Raw genomic sequence first — 20664 nt, forward strand, 5'->3', positions numbered from 1 at the left:
ACTCATCTCACGTCTGCGAGGCAGAGCAGCGGAGTGGGAGACAGACCTGAGTTCAAATCCTGCATCTAATACTCGCTAGCACTAGTTCCTTCCCTTTTCTAAGCTTCTCGCTCCTGTTTTCTGTCTACTCACAGCACTGTTCTCACCTCGCTCTGACACCAGACGTGTGGCAGTTTGCCCACACTAGACAGTTCTGCGAAACCAGCTGGGTGCCCTACAGTTTCACTCAGTTCTGAGACTGTCTACCTGGAGATAGGGTCAGATCCCACAGGTGAAGGGCTCAGTCTCACAAGACCACCCTCCTCCCCTGACTTCAACACCAATCCCAAGTCCAGGTTGACACCTGTGCTTCTGACTCACTGGCTACAAATCGGAGGTTCCCACGACCCCCTCCTCGGGTTCGATTAATTTGCTAGAGTGGCTCACAGAACTCAGGGAAAGAGTTACTACTAGATTATCAGTCTATTATAAAAAGCTGTAACTCAGGAACAGCCAGATGGAAGAATGGCCTAGGGCAAGGTATGTGGGAAGGGATGCAAGCTTCTCTGCCTTCTTTGGGCACAGCATGTGTTCACCAACCAGGAAGTTCCCAAAACCCTGTCCTTTTGGGTTTTTGTGGAGGCTTCTTTACATGGGCATGATTGATTAAATCATTGGCTATTGGTGATTGATTGAATCTCCAGCCCCTCTCCCCTCTCTGGAGGTTGGGGGTGGGGCTGAAAGTTCCAACCCTCTAATCGGGGTTGGTTCCCCTGGCAACAAGCCTCCATCCTTAGGGACTTCCCAAAAGTTACCTCATTAACATAAACTTATAACAAGACACTCCTTTCACCTTTATGGCTCTGGAGCTGTTTTAGGAATCAAGGACAAAAGTCCAAATGCTATAACAAAAGATTGCTCTTATCACCTAGGAAATTCCAAGCGTTTTAGGAGCTCTGTGCCTCAAATTGCATGAAGACCGAATATATATTTCTTATTATAAATCACAATATCACAGCTTCTATAAATAAGAACGCCCGCTTACATGTAAAATACCCACTTACGTGGTTGTTGGGATGAAATGAGAAATATGTAAATACTTTGTAGGCATTGCACAAAAATCAGTGTTCAGTGTTGGGGGTCCTTTATAATCACCCCTCACCAAGGGGTCAGGGCTCACAAATGAGAACCACTGCCCTAGGGAATATGGGGGGAGGTCCAGAAGGCTTAATAAATGCAGATGGGAAGAAGATGCTGATAATAGCCCACGTATTTCAAGCACTTCTCGGGCTCAGAGATTGACAGGCGTTATCTCATGTCTTCCTGACAAGGCCCACAGGAAGTAGGCATATTATTATTATCCCCATTTCACAGGTGAGAAAGCAGGCACAGAGATATTAAATAAAACACTTAAGGGCTCAGGGCTAGTACATAGCTTCAAGGCTTAGCCACTATATCATGGTGCTCTTTACCCTAAGTAGCTGCTGCAGGCTCCAGGAGGGAGGATCCGGTAGTGATGGAAGCTCTAGGAGGAGAGGCAGAGAGCGTGCCCACAACGGGCCTGAGATGCAGGTGGAGATGCTGAGAAGGCAGCTGCTACCAGCAAGCGTGGTCCTCATGGGAAAGCCAGTTCTCCCTAAGGGGGGAGGGGGAGGGACTGTTTGAGGGAAAACTATTATTAGTGGTTTTGTCATTATCACGAGCAAGTTATTAAAATCCTGCTCTGTGCCCAGCAGTGTGTGGACTACAAACTGATTTATGTGCGTTTAGGGAACGTACAGTCAAGTTGCGGAAACAGGAAGGGCACCGGCCTTGACAGTGAGTAATGGGAGGCAGTGTGTAATAGGTGCTCAGTAAAGCTGGGATCTTCACCTCGAGCCACGGAATCCCCGCACTCTGGCAAGCTGGCGGGGAGTTTGCGGCTCACCCTGCCTTCTCTCTGGTTGCTCCCACGATCCACTCACCCCTCACCGCTAGCCGGGGCCCCTGGCCTCCCCAACAAAAGGCTTCTCTGAGCACAGACTCCAGCCCCACTTAACTGGCCTCACTGTCCTCGTGTTTCGAGGCTGCTGGGTTCTCCTCTCAACTAGATTGGGAGGCTGGCAAGGACAGGGGTCTTTTTTCTTTTTTAGCGGCGCTATGCAGCTTGTGGGATCTTAGTTCCCCGACCAGGGATTGAACCCGCGCCCTCTGCAGTGAAAGCGTGGAGTCTTAACCACTGGACCACCAGGGAAGTGCCAGGGTTCTGGTTGCTTCCTGTGTGTCTCCACGGCAGGTGGCTGACACCCTTGGGCGGTGGGTCAATTTCATCTCAGTTGAGATTGCTGGTGGCTGAAACCGGACTTCCCAGTGCTTGGGCCTCTACCACGTGCCCACTGGGTCCCAGCCTCCTAGGGGCCACAGTTTCCAACTCCTCTGCCTGTATGAAACTCACATGGAAAGCGGCTTCTATGAAGTGTGGCTGGAGTCTGTCCTTGAGTGTGGGCGCCCTCTCTCATGCTGCGGGCGTGAAGACTGAGCCTCAGAGCAGTGAAGCATCCAGGGCACTCTGAGAGTTGTGAAGAGCTGAAACTAAGATCCAGGACTCCTGACCTCCCGGACCGAGAGTCTATGGATTTGAAGAAGGGCACAATCCCTGTGAAGCAGCAGGGGCCGAGTGCACAAGCTTTGGATCCCTTTGGTCCTAGGTTCACGTTCTAGCTGAGTATCCCTGGTCAAGTCACTGTACCTCTCTGAGCCTCAGTGTCTTCATGGCTGGGGATGGGGGAGGGGCGCATAATCATAATACCTGTTGCAAAGGATGACACCCAGAGACGGCCCAGTGCTGCGTGGTGGCTCTGTCGTGGGGGAAGGCACAGGAGGAGGTTTGCTGTCCTGCCCAGGGGCTGTTCCCAGGCAGGGATGACTAGTGCAGGACAAACAAAACAAACTCCTGACATCACCCCCATCCCCATCCGCCCAGTTTGCCTCCCTGGACAGGGTCTGCTGGCCACTCAGGTGGTCTTTATCCCTGTGTGTGGAAAGGAGCACCTGTCCAGCGGGAGGGGGCCCTCCCGTGCCCTCTTGAACAACGCCGCAGGTGACTCAGCCCCGCCAAGTCTGGAGAAGCCCAAGTCTAAACCCACCCAGTTAGCAGGAGTCTTGGGCTCTGAGAGCTGTGGGATAGGACCATGCACTTGTAGACACAGTTGTAGACACACAGTCCAGCTTCAAATCCACGTGCTGTCACTCACAAGCTTTGTGACGTTAGGCCAGCAACCTACTCCCTGGGCCTCAGTTTCCTCGTTGGTAAATAGGTGCTGAGGGCTTCAAAGGAGACAACAGAGGGAGCGCCACGGAAGGCCAAGATCCTGATGTGTATTACGATCAGGCAGTGGCCGCTTCTGGACACTCTTCTCTCTAGAGGGGACCTGTTTCTCCCAGTGTGTCCCAGCGTCTCACACCCTCATTGGATTTATTCAAACAATCTTGGGAACACCATGTGCCCCCCTCCCTCAAAACCTAGTTAATTCAGAATATGACTGTAGGACCGGGCCCTGCTCCCCAGAAGAGCATTTTCCAGATAACTGCAGATGATCCCCTTTAATCCACGCCCAGTCATGGTGCCTGTCCCTTGCAGTGACACATCTATGAGGTGGGAAGATGGGTGTTAGAATCCTCATTTTGCAGATGAAGCCACGGAGGCTGCAAGAGGCTCAACTTTGTCAAGGGTCATGGATAGTACGACAGCGGCAGAATGAGGACCAGGTGGCCTGCCTGTCACCCTTGGACCTTCCCACCAGGGAGGGGTGGAGCTGGTGTGGCATGAGGTCCAACATGTGGGCATCGATGACACCCGAAGATGCAGGTTCCCATCCTCACCCCTCACCTACTGGCTTTGAGAGAGCCTGGTGGAGATATTTAAGCACCAAGATATGCTTGATATACGGATATTTAAATATCCAAAGATATTTAATACCCGTAGTTTTACTATATAGTGATCAGTCTTCCAAGGGCTTAACACACTCTCAACATTTAATCTTCACCACAAGAGTAGGCGACGTTTTCGTTCCCATTTTACAGATGGGAACACCGAGCTACAGAGAGGTTTTGTGACTTGCCGATGGTCATCAGGTCATAAGCGGCAGTGTTGGGATTTGAATCCTGGTGATCTGGCTTGAGTCCACGCTCTTAACCCCCTACGCTGCTGCCTTGCCTGAGGCTGCTGTGAGGCCTGAGTGCGTATGGGCCCAGCACATGCCAGCTGTTGTTGCTGTTGTTACTAACCCCCAGCTAAGGCAGCTGCTCCTGATAGACTCCTCTGTTTGGCCTGTCTTCTGTGACCTTTGCTTTTCCATGGATCCTCTTTTCCTTGTTTCTGCAGGGGATCAAGCTTGAAGAGCAGAAGCCGGGACCCCAGAAGAACAAGGTGGGCTGGGCGGGTGACAGGCAGGGCACAGAGTTGACATGCTGGGGTCTGCTATCTTACACTGTCTAACTCTTATTTTCACCAAGAGCCACTTAAGTGGCCACACGGTGTTGACCGGTACACGGTGGGCAGCAAGGGGGGCCCTGGCTTGACACCTTTGGGACAGCTTCAGGGTGTGCTGGGGTGGAGGCCTTGGTGAGACAAGGCTTGTGGCTCAGCTTGGCTTCTCTGCACCTGCTCCTGCAAACAGACCGCATGCAGCACGTAGGGGTGTCAGGCTCTATGCTCCAGGCTCCGGAGGCATCAGCTCTCAGCTTCAGCTTCCATTGCCAAGGCCCAGGCAGGCAGCTTATCACTTAGAGGTTAACCCCCTTTCCTGGAGGGGTCTAGGTGGGACCAGAGGTCATCTTCCTGTTACAGCATCCCAGGGTGAGAAGCTGGATCACAAGAGTGTGGCACTCCGCGCTCTGCGTACTGCATCTTCAGCTGGCAGGGTTTGCACTCAGGTTCTGTCAGTTTGGGGAAGAACTCAACTCACATCCCAGAGCTGCCTCTAGGCTGTTCTGTCCGGTGTTCTTCCCACTGATGCTCCCAAAGCCCTGGTGCAGCCTGCCAGGCCCCCCAGCCTATTCCTTACCCCATCTGGAGTAAGGAGTAGAGAGGGGAGTGGAAACAGTAATCAAACTTTCTGGGCATTGCCGGGACTAATGGTGACATTGTGTGGTTTGTCTTGCAGGACGACTACATTCCGTACCCCAGCATCGATGAGGTAGGAATCCCCCTGGCCACACGGCAGCTCTGGGTCCTGTCTTTGCCGGGGGGGGGGGGGGGGCGGGGGTTGCGGGCCGGGGGAGCTGACGGTGATGATGTTGATGGTCCCTGCCCCACCCCACGTGGGAGAGAACCCTGGCCCTGGTACTTGAGGGCTTGAGGCCTTTTGCCACCTTTCCCTTTGTTTAAATTGGGGGTACCCATCCAAGCTTTGCACCTCTGAAACTACGGGGTTGGTGAAGCTGGAGACGTTGTAGGGCTTAGGGGAGGGGTTCATGTTGCTGCGTTTGGCCTCAAAGATGGGATGCCCTCCTTGGAGCAGTTCAGAAGTTGGAGGGCACACCTCCTGCAGACCCAGGGCAGGCTGCAGTGCAAGACCCTCCCTCTGCCTCTAGGTGGTGGAGAAGGGAGGCCCATACCCCCTGATCGTCCTGCCCCAGTTTGGGGGCTATTGGATTGAGGACCCTGAGAACGTCAGCACGCCGACCTCCCTGGGCAGCAGCATCTGTGAGGAGGAGGAAGAGGACAACCTCAGCCCCAGCACGTTTGGCTACAAGCTCGAGTGCAAGGGTGAAGCCAGGGCCTACCGCAGGCACTTCCTGGGGAAGGTGAGGCCCAGGGGGCCCGGGGGCAAAAACAGCTGCTGGAGGGGGAGGGCTCCAGGAACCCAGCATTCCTCTCCAGTTGCCCCTTTATCTCTGTCTGTCCTCTTCAAAGTCGCCCTCCCTGTCCTTGCTGCCTGCCTGTGTCCTCGTTGGAGAGGTCTGACTGGCTGTGCTCCTGGGCAGGGATGGGGCGGACAGAGGGTGTGCAGAAGTTAGGAAGGCTCTTGGTGTGATGAGTCTGGGTGGGGATCTCCCCCAACAAATATCTTAGGAGGTGATGGAATGGGTAGTGTTTGGGGGTGGAGGAGGGTGGAAGGGACAAATACATTCTCACACCTTGGAAGTCTGTTTCTGTCAAAATGGTACAAGTCTCTCGTGTCCTCATTCAAGCAGGTCCCCCTGAGTACTTGTACTGGATGATGTGCTGTGAGCCTCTGATGGCTTAAAAGTGACAAAGTTACATTTCTTTAAATACATTCTGCCCATTAGACTTGGCAGGTTCTGGAAGTCCCGAAGGCAGATTCCAGAAATCTCCGGCCTAAGGCAGCTTTGCAGTCTTAGGAGCTGCATCAGAACCCCCTGGGGAATGTGTTAAAGTACAGATTCGAGGGCCGCATCCTGATATGGCCCGTCTGGTATGGGCTCCCTGGGCCAGGAGGAGACCCACTGTCCAGAGGACCTCCTGGCTCCCCTTGGGTAGAGGTGCCAGTGAACCTCCTGGCTTTATTCCCACAGTAGTCTGAATTGGCAAGCGTTGCCCCTGGAAGCAAGGAAGTGGACTCGATATCTTGCGGTGAAGAACTTGGGCTTTGGTCAAGACAGGTGTGGGTTTGAACCCTGGATCTTTCACTATTAGTTGTGTGACCCTGGACAGTTAACAGCTCTGAACTTGGCTTACCCATCTGTGAAATGGGGATGATGATGTTTCCTCCCGCATGAAGTTGTAGTCAGGGTTAAAGGAGATGAGGGCTCTTAGGCCCTCAGCCCAGTGCCTGGCACATCCTGGGACTCAGTTGGGCCTCTTACTGTGACCCTTCTCCTTCTTCCCCTCCTCCCCCCTCCCCCCATCATCACCAGTAGCAGCCACAGCAGTAGCATCCTTCTCTTCCTCATTGCTGTGGGGCTTCTGACTCCTGGTGAAGGAGGTGACTTGGGGGAACATGTCCGGAAGGTCCCCTCCTCCCCGCTAACACCTGATTTCTGTCTCTAGGATCATCTAAACTTCTACTGTACCGGCAGCAGTCTGGGGAACTTGCTCTTGTCCATCAAGTGTGAGGAGACGGATGGTATTGAGTACCTTCGGATCATTCTCAGGTGGGGCTTCTGCACTGTTAGAGGCCACGCCTCTAGTGGCCAGGACCCAGAAATACCAGTCTGACCAGTCTGCTCTGGGTGTGCTGGGGAAACAGACCTGGCCGGAACCTTGGGGCTATGTCTGAGTTGCCAGGCAGGGAGACCAGGTGTTTATGCCTGGGGCTTATCGTGGGAGTCAGAGTGGTGTCTGGTTCAAGGTCACCCCAACCTGCCTCTCTTGTGGGGACTGGGACTCTGAGGAAGATGGCTTATCCTGCTGAGATGCAACTCCAACCTGTCCCGGGAGAGGGTTTGCCAGAATACTACCTACGGTGTGCAGCCAGGGAAAATAGATCCCAAAGCATCTGTGTGCACCCGAGACGTGGTCACAACGGGAGCACTGATTCACAGCTAAGCTGGGGACCTCTCTCTGGAATATGACCTCTTCAAGGGCAGGAACTGGAACTGGTTTCTGTTTGGTGTGACTAACGTGTTTTGTAGAACCTCCTTTGCAATAATGACAGAGGGATGGTCTGTGTTCTCTGTAGGCTTATGGTCTAATGGAGAGGAACACGGAGGAGTTTAATATGTGGCGCAGGTATTATTTTAGTGATTTACACAGGACGCTGTGGGAGCACAGAGTCTGTCTTATTTATCTCTGTCCCTGGTGGGCTGGTGGAGAAGCCAGGAAGACCAGTGCTGGTGTTTAGCCATGAGCCTGTCACGCTCCCAGTCCATATTTGTGAATCTAATTGGAAGTCCTTGAAGGTATTTGGAAAAGAGCAATAACATTTTTTTTTTCTGCCCAGATTTTGAGATAAATTTGGGATGGACAGGGACACATAGCCTTGCTATAGGAGAGGTGAGGCGAGGGGGCTGGTACAAGGAAGTTGTCAGCACTCATCCAATTTTGGTTTGCTCTTTATTAAGAAAGGAAGCAGTTTTCTTTGCTGAGGTTCACCTGGCTAGAAATGATGTTTGCAAGGCAAGGAAGAGTCCATTAAATCGCTAGAGCCAGTTTTCTGAGGGAGTAATACCTGGATCCCCGTCTCCTAATAGGATTTCGAGCTAGGTGAACCTCTGTAAAGAAAATTACTTCCTTTCTTAATAAAAATCAGACCCAGGTTGGGTAGAATTTCTGAGTTAAGAAGATAACTGAACACAAGGATCTAACCCTCTTTTTCTAGTATATAGCCTATCTGAAATACTGCACCTGAACTAAAAATAAGAGAAAGATGCCCAGCACGCAGTGTACTTTGATGATTTTTTTTTTGTTGTCATCTGTGGGGTAGTTAGGACTGTAATGTAGGTGATATTGAGAGTTGAACCCCATTGCTTCTTCCTTAGAAAGCAATGTAGTGTGGGAATATATGAAACTGGAGATTTGGGGACAATTCTGTGCTGTTTAGAAGTAAGGGTGAGCCCTGGAACAGTCAGGGGTCTTTCTACGTGGAACCACTTTTGTTGTTTGGGGTCAATAGCATTTGAAATCAGTGCCCTGGGGAGCCCAAGCTCAAATGTGGCTCTCCCAAACAGAAATCCAGCGAGTGGGGTGGCAGAGAGAAGCCATTCACCAGCTAGGAAGTTGGATAATCACATCGTGTACCCAGAGTAATGGCCAAATTGAAAACCAGACATAAAAAAATTGGTCCCACAGCCTAGTAACTTTACCAGGCACAAAGAAGAAATTATGCAGAGATGAAATTCCTCTGCTGGCAGTGACTCCTGTCCCAGCTTCTTCCTCATTCCCTGTAGGCTTCTGGATTATTTAATTGATGTCTTATAACAACCAGCTCTCTAGCCTAAAATCTGAGGAGAGTATTCTAACAGCATCTGTGTGTGCCATGAGAATTGCCAAGGAGAATCTACTAACAGTTTGGAGATAAATAACAAGCCTGAGTAGATGTCTCCATTTTCAAGTTTGGATATAAAAAGAAGAAGGAGAGGGGAAAAAAAAAACCCCTCATAGTTTGGTGAAAGAAAAGATTCTGCATCTAAAAAAGTATAACCTAGCATTTAGAAGGTAGGGAAATAACCAAGCTTTGAAAAAGATTTGTTATAAAAAGCCAAGTAAAATTTAGATATGTTAACTTTGTGTTTTTGGCAGACTTCTAGAAAAAAATAAACTGTTTTAAAGACAAAAGATTAAATAAGGCAATAGAATGATATGAAGAACGTGCTGGTTAAATTAAGGAAATAATATAAAAAAACTAAAAATGGCCAAGAAGAATTCTAAATGATATTACAAACAATAAAGAGCAGAATCTACTTTGTGGAAACCCAGTTAGTAATATTGAGAATAAGCTTAAGAAGCTCTCACATAATTCAAAGGTAAACACAACAACTATAAAATGATAAGCAAAATTATAATGAATGTGGAGGATAGTGAACAGGAATTAAACATGTGGATGGATGTTCTTAAGCTGATTGAAGACTTAAATCTGAAGATCAAAATGACCCACCAGGGCTCCCCTGGTGGCACAGTGGTTGAGAGTCTGCCTGCCGATGCAGGGGACACGGGTTCGTGCCCCAGTCTGGGAAGATCCCACATGCCGCGGAGCGGCTGGGCCCATGAGCCATGGCCACTGAGCCTGTGCGTCCGGAGCCTGTGCTCCGCAACGGGAGAGACCACAACAGTGAGAGGCCCACGTACCGCAAAAAAAAAAAAAAAAAAGACTCACCAAATATCAGACAAAATCAATGACAAAGAAAACGTACCCATTATAGAAAAAGAGAGAAAATAGAGGAATCATAAATAAATAAATATGATAATGGAAATAAGTCTGAGTACATAGATGATGTATAATAAATATAAATTAGTTAAATTCCACTATTACACAGAAAAGATTCTCAGTTTGGGTCATCTCTCCAAAGGGGAAAAAAAAATCAATTAATTTTATTAAAGAAAGTGACTGTATATTTAAAAAGAAAAGTGTTGAGAAAAAGTTATAACAATCAAATCCGAAAAGAAAGCAGAGTGGGCAATATTAATATGGAAAAACAGAATTTAAGGCAAAGCAATCAGTGTGACAAAGAGGGCCATTGTCTATTTGTGAAAGATAAAATCCACAGCAAAGATATCTTATGAACCTTTTTGTTGTTAATAGTATATATTTTAACATAATATATGTGTGTGTGTGTGTGTATATATATATATATATATATATACACACACACACACATATATATATAGTGATTAAAATATGGAGAAATTGGCAGAATACAATTGTAGTGGTAGATTTTAACATACTTCTTACCACTTGACATCAACTAGGGTAGGGAATGAGAGGGTATGGATAATCTCATTAATATTATTTATGTCAATTGTATATATGTATCTTTATATGTATCTGTACCTATACTTGGCTATCAAACTTTGATCCTCTCATGGAGATCTCTGCTTCTTTTCAAGTGTCTATGGAATATTTACACAAATTGATCATAAGGTAGATAGGGCTTTAAAACAAAACCTAGACTTCTAGGCTCCAACCATTTAAAAAAATAACAAATTGTTATACATATATAACAGTTATATATATAATTGTTATATATGTATAACATATACACATATATATAGTAATTATATATAACATATGTATAATATATATACACATATATATGTGTTATATACGCATATATAACACATACATACATATATATATTTGAATATAAATATGTAATATATATAAAGACATGAATAACTGTATATCTTCCCATTTCCTCATTTCCCTAGCATTCTGTAGAACCTAGTGTTCTGTAACTTGCATCTGTTAACAATATATCTAGAGTTCTTTCCATATTAGTACATAAAGAGTTTCTTAATTCCTTTTACTGCTGCACAGCATTCTATCACCTGAATGTGAAATAATTTATTTAATAGATCCCCTATTAATGGCCATTGTCAGTCTTTCAGTATCACAAATAATGCTGCAATGAATAACCTTGTACAAATGTTAATTTGTATGGACTAAAATAATTTCTCAGAAGTAAAATAGCTGGGTCAAAACATAAATGCGGGCTTCCCTGGTGGCGCAGTGGTTGAGAGTCCGCCTGCCAATGCAGGGGACACGGGTGCATGCCCCGGTCCGGGAAGATCCCACATGCCGCGGAGCAGCTGGGCCCATGAGCCATGGCCGCTGAGCCTGTGTGTCCGGAGCCTGTGCTCTGCAACGGGAGAGGCCACAACAGTGAGAGGCCCGCGTACCGCAAAAAAACAAAACAAAACAAAAAACATAAATGCACGTGTATTTTAATAGATTTGCCAAATTGCCTTCGGTAGGAGCTGTATAAATTTGAACTTGGATTTTTGCCAATCTGATAGTTAAAAATGGTATTTTAATATAGTTTAAATTCATAATAATTTAATTGAATTATGTTGGGCATCTCTTCATATATTTAAGGATCACATGTATTTATTTTCTGTGAACTGTCTGTTCATAAGCTTTGCTCCTTTTTTTATAAAAAAGGATTGTTAGCCCAAATTTCTATTTTTAAAAATCTTACAGATCATTCTTGATAGCAGTAAATTTAGGAACCAGAGTTTTGAGCCACAGAGTAAATCTAAATAAATTTTAAAAATCAGACACTTTGCTGGATATATTTGCTTGCAATTTGACAGTAAAACTACAAATTAATAACAGTAATGTTTAAAAAACTCACTTAACCACTTAGAAGTAGGTTATCTCAACACTTTCCTAAATAACTGTTGGGCCAAAGAGGAAATCAAAGCTGAAGTTATACAATATTTATAAAATAATGACATTTAAAATATTACATCTAAAAACTTATGGGTTGTGTCCAAAGCTATACTTAGAAGAAAATTAATTGCCTCCTTATTCAAAAAGAAAGAATCATATTTGTAAGTTGTTGTTAGTAACCTGTCTGTGCCTCAGTTTGTTTATCCGTGAAACGGTGATGGTAGTATCCACCTTAAAATTATTGAATGCATATTTTGTGTCAGAACCTGATACATTGTAGCTACTCAAGAATGGTAGCTGCTGTTATTATCAATATTATTACTGAAAGTAAGAGGAAGGAATTAACAAAGATTAAAGTTGAAACAAATAAATTAGAAATAAAAAACCTCATGAGATTTGATAAGTAAATCTAAACTACAGATTTATTTATAGCCTAGAAAAAGATAAACTTCTGTTGAGGGAACAAAATAGGTAACTATTCAGCTAGTCAAATACAGATAAAAAGAGAAAATAAAAATACACAAAATTAGGCGTTAAGAAGGCATATAACCACAGATGTAAAGAAGATCAAACAGTTTAACAATAGACATTAATAGATATTCAACCAATGCTATTCAACCAATGCTATTATATTGATAATTCTATTTGAAGCAGATGCCTTTCTGGGAAAGTATGCATTACTAAATTTAACACGAGGTGAAAAACCTGACCGGCTCAATAATAATAATGGAATAAATTGAAAAAGTTCTCAAAGAATGATCTCTCCAAAAGTTTCTAGATCTAAAAAAAAAAAAAGTTTCTAGATCTAGATGGTTTGTAGGTAGTTATTTGAAACTTGTAAGGAACAGATTTCCTTAGAACTTCAAAGATAAATAGGAAATTTTAAAGATACTTAAGGATAAAGACAGATTATTTGTGAATGACAGCTAGGCTGAGAGCAGACTTCTTATCAGCCGTGGGACAATGGGACAATATCTTTAAAGTGGTGGTAGACAGCTGTTTCAGATATTTTTTAAAAATGAAGGGAATATATCAGTTACAGACTCTTCCTGAAAGAATTACTGAAGGATGTACTTCAGCTAGAAGAAAAGAGAAACCAAAAGGAAAGATGCAACTAAAAAGTGAGAAGAAATAGGTAAACTATGTTGATGAGTTTAATTACTGACTGGAGAAAGGAAGTATTTTTTTTAAAAAAAGGATTCTTGAATTAAATTTATAAACAAATGTAGGAAGGACAGTGGGAGGGAAGAGTTCAGTAGCTATTGTGTCCCCTCCTTCCTCAGGAGAGAGATAGCAAGTAAGTTTAGAGTTCGTTGGAAAAATATAAATACGTATTAGAAGTTACAGAAACTTCTGTAAAAAGAAAACACAGGGTTATTAAAAACACACAATGATAAAAAGTAATTCTAAGTACATTAGTAATCACAAGTATAAATTAGCCTATGAAAATATCAGGCTATCAGATTGAACTAAAAATGCAGCTATACTCTACTTGATAAGAGACATGTCTAAAGAAAAACGACATGGAAAGATTTAAAATAAAGAAATAAGAAGAGATATGCTGGAGAAATACTAACCAAGAAAGCTGGTGAGCAACAGGCAAAATAGAGTTTTAGGGGGAAAGTGTTAGTAGGGATAAAAGGAACACTCCTTTGTAACTTGGGAATCCTTCCCTACTCCTGATTTTCTTGATCTGTGAAGGGAACACTTCTGTGTGGCACCCCTGGCTCTCTTCACCCCCTTGATACAAGGCTAAATTTGGGAGTAAGAACTTGATGTGTATAGCTGTGTTCTTTTCCCTTTCCCTCTTGGAGCTAGCTGCCCTCAGGGCATTCCCCCTGCTCCCTGTACTGTAAGTCCCACCTGAGCAGACCCCACGAGAGGAGGCTTGCCCCTGCCCAGCACTGCCTGTGGGTGTGGGTAACTCTGGGGTGTAATCAGAAGACCCACTGCACCTTCACAGTAAGCTCATGTGCTTCCTCTTCACCTTTATCTGTGCCAAAGGAGTTATTTTAATTCCCAAATTACTTTTAATTTCTCTTTTCTGTATTTGTTCATAACTTGGGCAGAGAAGGATGCCCTTTACTGGACCCCTCAGAGGCCTCAGCCTACATGATGATCAAAAGAAGAGTCCACCTGGAAGATCTAACAGTCATGAACTTGTATTTAGTAACATAGTCTTGAATTTAAAAAGGCAAAAACTGATAGGAATATAAGAAGCAGACAAATCCTCATAGTGGGAGATTTCAGTAACATCTCTCAGATGCCAATGGACCAAGCAGACAAAAAATTGTGAGGATATAGAAGATTTGAACAACACAGTTAACAAATTTGATCTTGTAACATACATTCCTGAACTCAACAAAAGAGAAAAAGATACATTCTTTTTCAAGCTCAGATGGAACATGAAAAAAAAGTCCACGTATCAAGTCAGCAAATTTCAAATAATTAATATATAGGGTATGTTCCCTGAATAAACAAAAATTAAACTAGAAATCAACAATGAAAATACTGAAAGATAAAACTCATATATTTGGAAAGTTAAAAAAATAAAGAAAACCCTTGAAAATAACTGAGGTGCTGAAGGGGAAATCGCAGAAAACTGACAAAATATTTAGAACTAAGTGACAATGAAAATACTACCTATCAATGTGTGGGATGCAATTAAAGTGGTACTTAGGGAGAGATGTATAGTTTTATATGCATTTGTAAAAAAGAAGAAAGATTCAGTGTGTAAGCATGCAGGTCAGGATGTTAGGAAAAGAATAGTAGAAAAAAAAACCCAAAGAAAATAGAAGGAAAGAAATAAAAAAGGCAAGAATAAGCTAGTGAAGTAGAAAGCAAAAATAAAAAAAGAATAGAAGTCATAGACAAAACCAAAAGCTATCTCTTTGAAAAGATTAATAAACTAAACCCCCAGCAAGGGCTGACTAAGGAAAACAGAGAAAAGATACAAACAGATACTATTTCCACAATGAAGGAAGGGACACGACTGCAAATAGAAATGAAGCCTTAAGAGAATACCAAAAACAACTTTATATCAATGCATTTGATGGCTAATTTTATAGAAAAAACCCATAAATTCCGAAAAGTGACTCAATAAGGAGTAGAAAACCTCAATGTTCACCATTAAAGAACCGAATTGGGGGACTTCCCTGGTGGTGCAATGGTTAAGAATCCACCTGCCAATGCAGGGCACACGGGTTCGAGCCCTGGTCCAGGAAGATCCCACATGCCGCAGAGCAACTAAGCCTGTGTGCCACAACTACTGAGCCCACGTGCCTAGAGCTTGTGCTCTGCAACAAGTGAAGCCACCGCAGTGAGAAGCCCGCACACTGCAACAAGGGTGCCTCCCCGCCCCCCGCTCGCCACAGCTAAAGAAACACTGCACAGCAATGAAGACCGAAAGCAGCCAAAAAAAAAGAACCGAATTGATAGCCACAGGTATCCTCCCAACGAAGAACAGCAGGCCCAGAGATTTGTCTGTGAAATCTCAGACAAATTTTAGCAAACCTTTAAGGGACAGAAAATTCCTATGGTATACAAACTATTTCAAAGGATGAGATGCTCACCAGCCATTTTACGAGGCTGGAGTAACACCTGGATATCAAAACCTGCAAAGGGAAGTACAAGAAAATAAAATAGGCCAGTGTTGCTATTGAACATAGATATGAAACTCTAAATAAAATATCAATAAATTGGGCTTCCCTGGTGGCGCAGTGGTTGAGAGTCCGCCTGCCGATGCAGGGGACACGGGTTCGTGCCCCGGTCCGGGAAGATCCCACATGCTGCGGAGCGGCTGGGCCCGTGAGCCATGGCTGCTGAGCCTGCGCGTCCGGAGACTGTGCTCTGCAACGGGAGAGGCCACAGCAGTGAGAGGCCTGCGTACCAACCAAAAAAAAAAAAATCAATAAATTAAATTCAGCAGGATATGAAAAAAATAATACATCATAAGCAAGAGGAGTTTTACCCGTGGATTGAAAATATAGCTCAACAGAAATGTAATCCACCAGGTTAACAGCTTAAAAACCATATGATTATCTCAGCAGATGCAGAAAAGCATTCAGTAGAATTCAACACTTCCATAATGTGCTGAATGAATCAGGGGAACAGGCTAAACTTAGCCTTATGGTGAATCCCTTTATAAAGCAACTTTCATCTCATCTATATTTTACATGAATACAGATTTTCAAATATTAGTTTTTCTTTTCATAAAGGTTTAATTGCATGTCAGACCCAAATATGTCCAGAAGCTCTGCCCAGTTCTTCTGGAGAACACAAAAAATCCACAAAGAAACAAAAAAGTAATGTCGAACTTGAAGGTAACTATTTGCATTTTCTGTATTTCAGTTGCAGTCAGCTGTACCAGGCAGGTTCTTTGAGTATCCATTTCCCATGGGGTCCCTAAGTAGCATTCCATTTTCCAGTTTGAGTGCAGCGCCCAATGCCTGGGTTGGGCGGAATGAGGCAGGTCTGACCCAGGGTGACGTGAAGCAAGTACCTGCCTTGTGGCCTGGCGTGACCTCAGCCACCTTCCTCATTGACTCCATTTCTGTGGACACCCCTTTCTCATCCTCATCCATGTGTGCAGGTCCAAAGTGAAGACAGTACATGAGCGGATCCCCCTGGCCGGACTGAGCAAGTTGCCCAGTGTCCCTCAGATTGCAAAGGTAAAAGGTGACACTGAGAGGAGGTGGCTTCCTCCTTTAGGCCAGGTCTGGCCTCTGGGGTGGGGGCGGAGGCTCGTCCTGGGTGGGCTCTGCCCTTGGGGAGGGGAAGGCCATTGTCCTCTTGGGCCCTTGACTGCATGGATGCGGTTGCGGGGAGCGGTTGGCGGATGCCCCCCTTTCCTCTACACCTTGCCCATCTCATCCTCGCTGCTGAGGCTGATCAGGGCACAGGATAATCCATGGTCTCTGCCCCCAAGTTCACAGCTAGTTCAGGAGACAAGAGAAATGGAGAGACAGGGTTGGAGAATAGAGGAGGAGGGAGGGGAGGGGGCAGCTGGGGAGACTTCACAGCCGAGGACGGTTGGGTTGAGGGATGACCGGGCTGTTGATTGAGATGGAAGGGCCCCCCCAGGTAAGGAGCCATCAGCTGGTGGAGGGGCCCATGTCACTTCTCTGGGGTCCTGGGAACTTGGAAACTGAGTGATCAAAGCGGGGTGAGAAGGATGGTCAGCTGGGTGGGGTTGGACCCACACTCTGGGAGTGGGAACGCCAGGCAGAACTGTGTCGGATACCTTCGGTGGCCTCGCTTCAGCAGGAAACCCCCGGAAGGTCCCTTGACTCCCCGACCACATGCGAGTGAGCAGTAGTACCAGGATCTGACCCCAGGCCCCCTGAGCCCCGCGGGTCTTGGCCTCACGCTCTTTTTCTTGGTGGGCGCAGGTGCCCTCCGTGGATGTGGCCCCTGAGCTGTGTGTTTCTCTCTCCGTGCTTAGGCTTTCTGTGACGACGCAGTGGGGCTGAAATTCAACCCTGTCCTGTACCCCAAGGTGAGGACCTCCCCCCCCCCGACCCTTGCTCAGGGCTCTGCCATTTGGCATGGATTTGCACGCCTGGGGCTCTGTGGGAAGTTCTCTGCATCTTGGGGGGTTTTGCGGCGTCTCCGTGATACACCTCCATGTCTCCCCCTCTCCCTGCCCACCCCTTCACAAACTGATCTGCTGGGAACCCGTCCTCAGCCATGCCTGGGTCCCCAGCCCGCTAGAATTGGTCCCCAGCTGTGTGGAGGTGGCAGACGGGGAGCAGTGGTGCAGCTTCTCAGTCTGGTTGTACCTGCCTGAGGCCAGTGCTGGGCTGGGGAGTGATTCTGCCTCTAGCTGGGGGGCTGCTGCAGACCTGGTCAGCCATCAGGAAGGGGGCGAGGCGGGCAGAAGACAGAGCCCCACTAAGAAATAAAAGGCCAGACCTCGGCTCCCTGTTGCCAACATTACTACAGGTCTGAGGCCTTACAAGCCTCCGCCGGCCCCCTAGTTAATAAACTTGGCTGGTTCTCTGTTAACAGTTTCCTTAGGCTTGGCCTGAACTTAACCCCAGTTCTGATGTCGGGGTGTGGGTGGGGAGAAGAGCGATAATAACCAAACAAACTCCCAAGCCCGCTCAAGAGCAATTATGCCATGAGAGGACTTAATCACCCGTGGACAGTGAATCGCTTTAAATAGGCCATAGGAAGAGACCCAGGGCACTGGCTGCTGCTTCACGAGCCCGCAGGGCCTGGGGAGAGGCCGTGGAAGCAGGGCAGCGCTTCCGAGCATCCACCGTGGGCCGGCTGGGGCTCGCTGGGGCAGGCTGGCTGGCGCTGATTCAGTCCATTCCGAGTCCCGGTTCTGACAGCCAGGAACCAGGAGGTGAGACGTTTGATGAGGGGAGAGGGGTCCTGTCCTGGCTGGGATACCCAGAACCCCCTGGACTGAAGCCTCATATCTTCACAATTGGGCTTGACACACTATTGGGCCCCGTGCGGGGGCTGAGCTAATGGCAGGGTCCTCTCCTGCACAGAGAATGTGCCAGAGCCCTTCTCTCAGACGCCTCTTTCCCCCCCACCGAGCATCTGTAGGCGCTTCCCAGTAAGATGCTGTGCTCCATGGAATATTTTCTATCATTCAGACTGCCCTCCCCTTTATAATTAAAGCTGAATTTGTGAGGTTTAACCAAACATCAAAACCCCATCATAAAGCCCTAACTTAACTACAAGTTTGGCAATTTTTGTTGTCAAATCACAGCCACTGAGAGAACCTGATGACTCTCATTTTTGCAGTTTTCTCTATAGCTTGGAAAGCCTCCGGCTCTGGTAATAATGGGAGAGCAGCTGTATTTTCATGTTTTCTAGATTGGAAGGACTGCTTCGTCCGGCCGGGATGTTAATCTGGCTGAGATGTGTGTGTGTTTTTACAATTCACAGAGTTTAGAATGTTCCTTGGAAGGTGTCCATGACCGGGTGCCTCTTCCCGGGCAGGGCAACTGCTCCAAGCCTTTGACTCATCCCAGGCGGGAGTGGGGGGCGCCCTTTGGGGTCGGGCAGCGCTGTTCTTCCAGGGGGAGCTGAGAAGTGTCCATTTCCTCAGGCGGCTGAGAGCCACACAGAGATATGTCAGGGGTGACAACCTGACATGGGCCACATACTCTGGCCAAAAAGTCATGCCTGGTTTGTTCTTCCTGTAGCAAAACATGTGGTCGAATCCCTCCTTTTTATTGCAGAGGCCATCCCAATAGTCCCCAAGTCTTGTGTTTCCTAACAAGCTGGTCCAACTCTGATCTTTCTGGAGGGTTTACATGGATGATGATGATAATAGCTGCTGTGTGCTCAGCACTTCATGTGCTTGATCTCACTGAATCTTCACAGCCACACGTCTTCATTGGACAGGTGAAGTGGGACTTCCCTGGTGGTCCAGTGGTTAAGACTCCACGCTTCCAATGCAGGGGGCACAGGTTCGATCCCTGGTCGGGGAACTAAGATCCCGCGTGCTGTGCAGCATGGCAAAATAATAATAATAATAATAATAAAGAAACAGATGAGGAAACTGAGGCCCAGGGAAGTTAAGTGGCTCACTCAAAGCTGCACAGGTGAAAGCAGTGGATTCAAAATGAGAGCTTAGTGTTTCTGACCAACTCTTTGAAGCACAATAGAAAATTCGATGGAACCAGTGGTCAGGGTTTTTTTGTTTGTTTTTTCTTTGCATATTGAATTAGCGTATGTTCCACCTTAGAGACCTCTTATTTTATGGACAAAGGGGATTGACGTCTGGGCAGGAGCAGTGCCTTGCTCAAAATCACACTGCTGCTTAGAGGTGGAATTGGAGCCAGCATCATCCTCGCTGACCGGTTTTGGGGTCCCAGCTGCCCTTTTTACTCCCCAGATAGAACACTGGGGTAAAGTCAGTTCCCCGCGTCCTGCTGGACTGCCTGTGTGTCCAGGCCTTGGCTGGCATATCTGGAGGGAAATGGAATGGGTGATCCAGAGGTTTGGTCACCACTGGCGGAAGCCTAGGGGCTGGGAACAGCTGAGACCTTTGGAGTTGCATCTCGACCGTGTACTTTGGACTTCACCCTTTCTCTTCCTCCCTGTGTGGATGTTTCATATCAGGGGGGCATGTTCTCCACCAAAATGGGTGCTTCCCCTTCCACTTGCCTCCTCATTTTGCCTCCAAGTTAATAATCTGATTTCTTCTTCCCACATTTTCCAGGCCTCCCAAATGATCGTGTCCTACGATGAGCATGACGTCAACAACACCTTCAAATTTGGGGTCATTTATCAAAAAGCCAGGCAGGTAAGCATCACGAATCCATACTGGTCACTAGATCCTGTGGTTTCTCCCTGGGGACTTTTGTTTTCCCATCCCCCAAGCACAGGAGCCCTGCATTACGTTCTTAAATACTCTGAACACAGTGACCACATTTCATATATGAATTAGACTGGAGGTGGTAGAATCTTCAAGGTGGGCTGCTGCTCTCAAAAAGGCCTGCAGATCCCTTAAATGGTAATGTAGCTTTTCATGCAGTGAATCCTAATTCTTCCTGGCTCCCTCCACTTATATTTAACAATGAGCTGTTCGTCACAAGAAAAGTCGGACTGGGTGGAGGGAATGCATGAGCACAGGCTGCTTTCTCCTTGCCCACCACTCTCCTGGCTGGGAATTAGCTTTTGCTCCCCAGACTTGAGTAGTGTCCTGGCATCAGCTGTATGCTCTCTGCCCAGCTCTGTGTTCATTTGATGTCACCCTAGTAGCTTGAAATCAGCCACGATGGAAGTATTCACACCATGGAAATGGGCAAACACCAGGGCTTCTGTTTTCTGTCTTTGGAGAGGAGGTTGTTAAAAATTTTGCCAGTACATAGTACTCCTCTATCTCTTGTAGCACTCACGTGCTGCTTTGGTGTCAGTTGACCAGAATGGTGTTTCTCAAAGT

At 46.6% G+C, this 20664-nt stretch overlaps 1 protein-coding gene across 1 annotated transcript in view; it reads left to right on the plus strand.

Annotated features, from left to right (window-relative positions):
* RAP1GAP2 (RAP1 GTPase activating protein 2) overlaps positions 1–20664 on the plus strand; it is a 204284-nt gene that overhangs the window by 147991 nt on the left and 35629 nt on the right. The window contains exons 5-11 of the mRNA XM_065898044.1: positions 4343–4387; positions 5124–5156; positions 5554–5766; positions 6974–7077; positions 16345–16423; positions 17197–17250; positions 19942–20025. Coding sequence (XP_065754116.1) covers positions 4343–4387; positions 5124–5156; positions 5554–5766; positions 6974–7077; positions 16345–16423; positions 17197–17250; positions 19942–20025 — 612 coding nt within the window. The remainder of the gene's footprint in view (positions 1–4342; positions 4388–5123; positions 5157–5553; positions 5767–6973; positions 7078–16344; positions 16424–17196; positions 17251–19941; positions 20026–20664) is intronic.

Source organism: Phocoena phocoena, chromosome 19, assembly GCF_963924675.1.
Source record: "Phocoena phocoena chromosome 19, mPhoPho1.1, whole genome shotgun sequence".
Classification (NCBI taxonomy): Eukaryota; Metazoa; Chordata; class Mammalia; order Artiodactyla; family Phocoenidae; genus Phocoena; species Phocoena phocoena.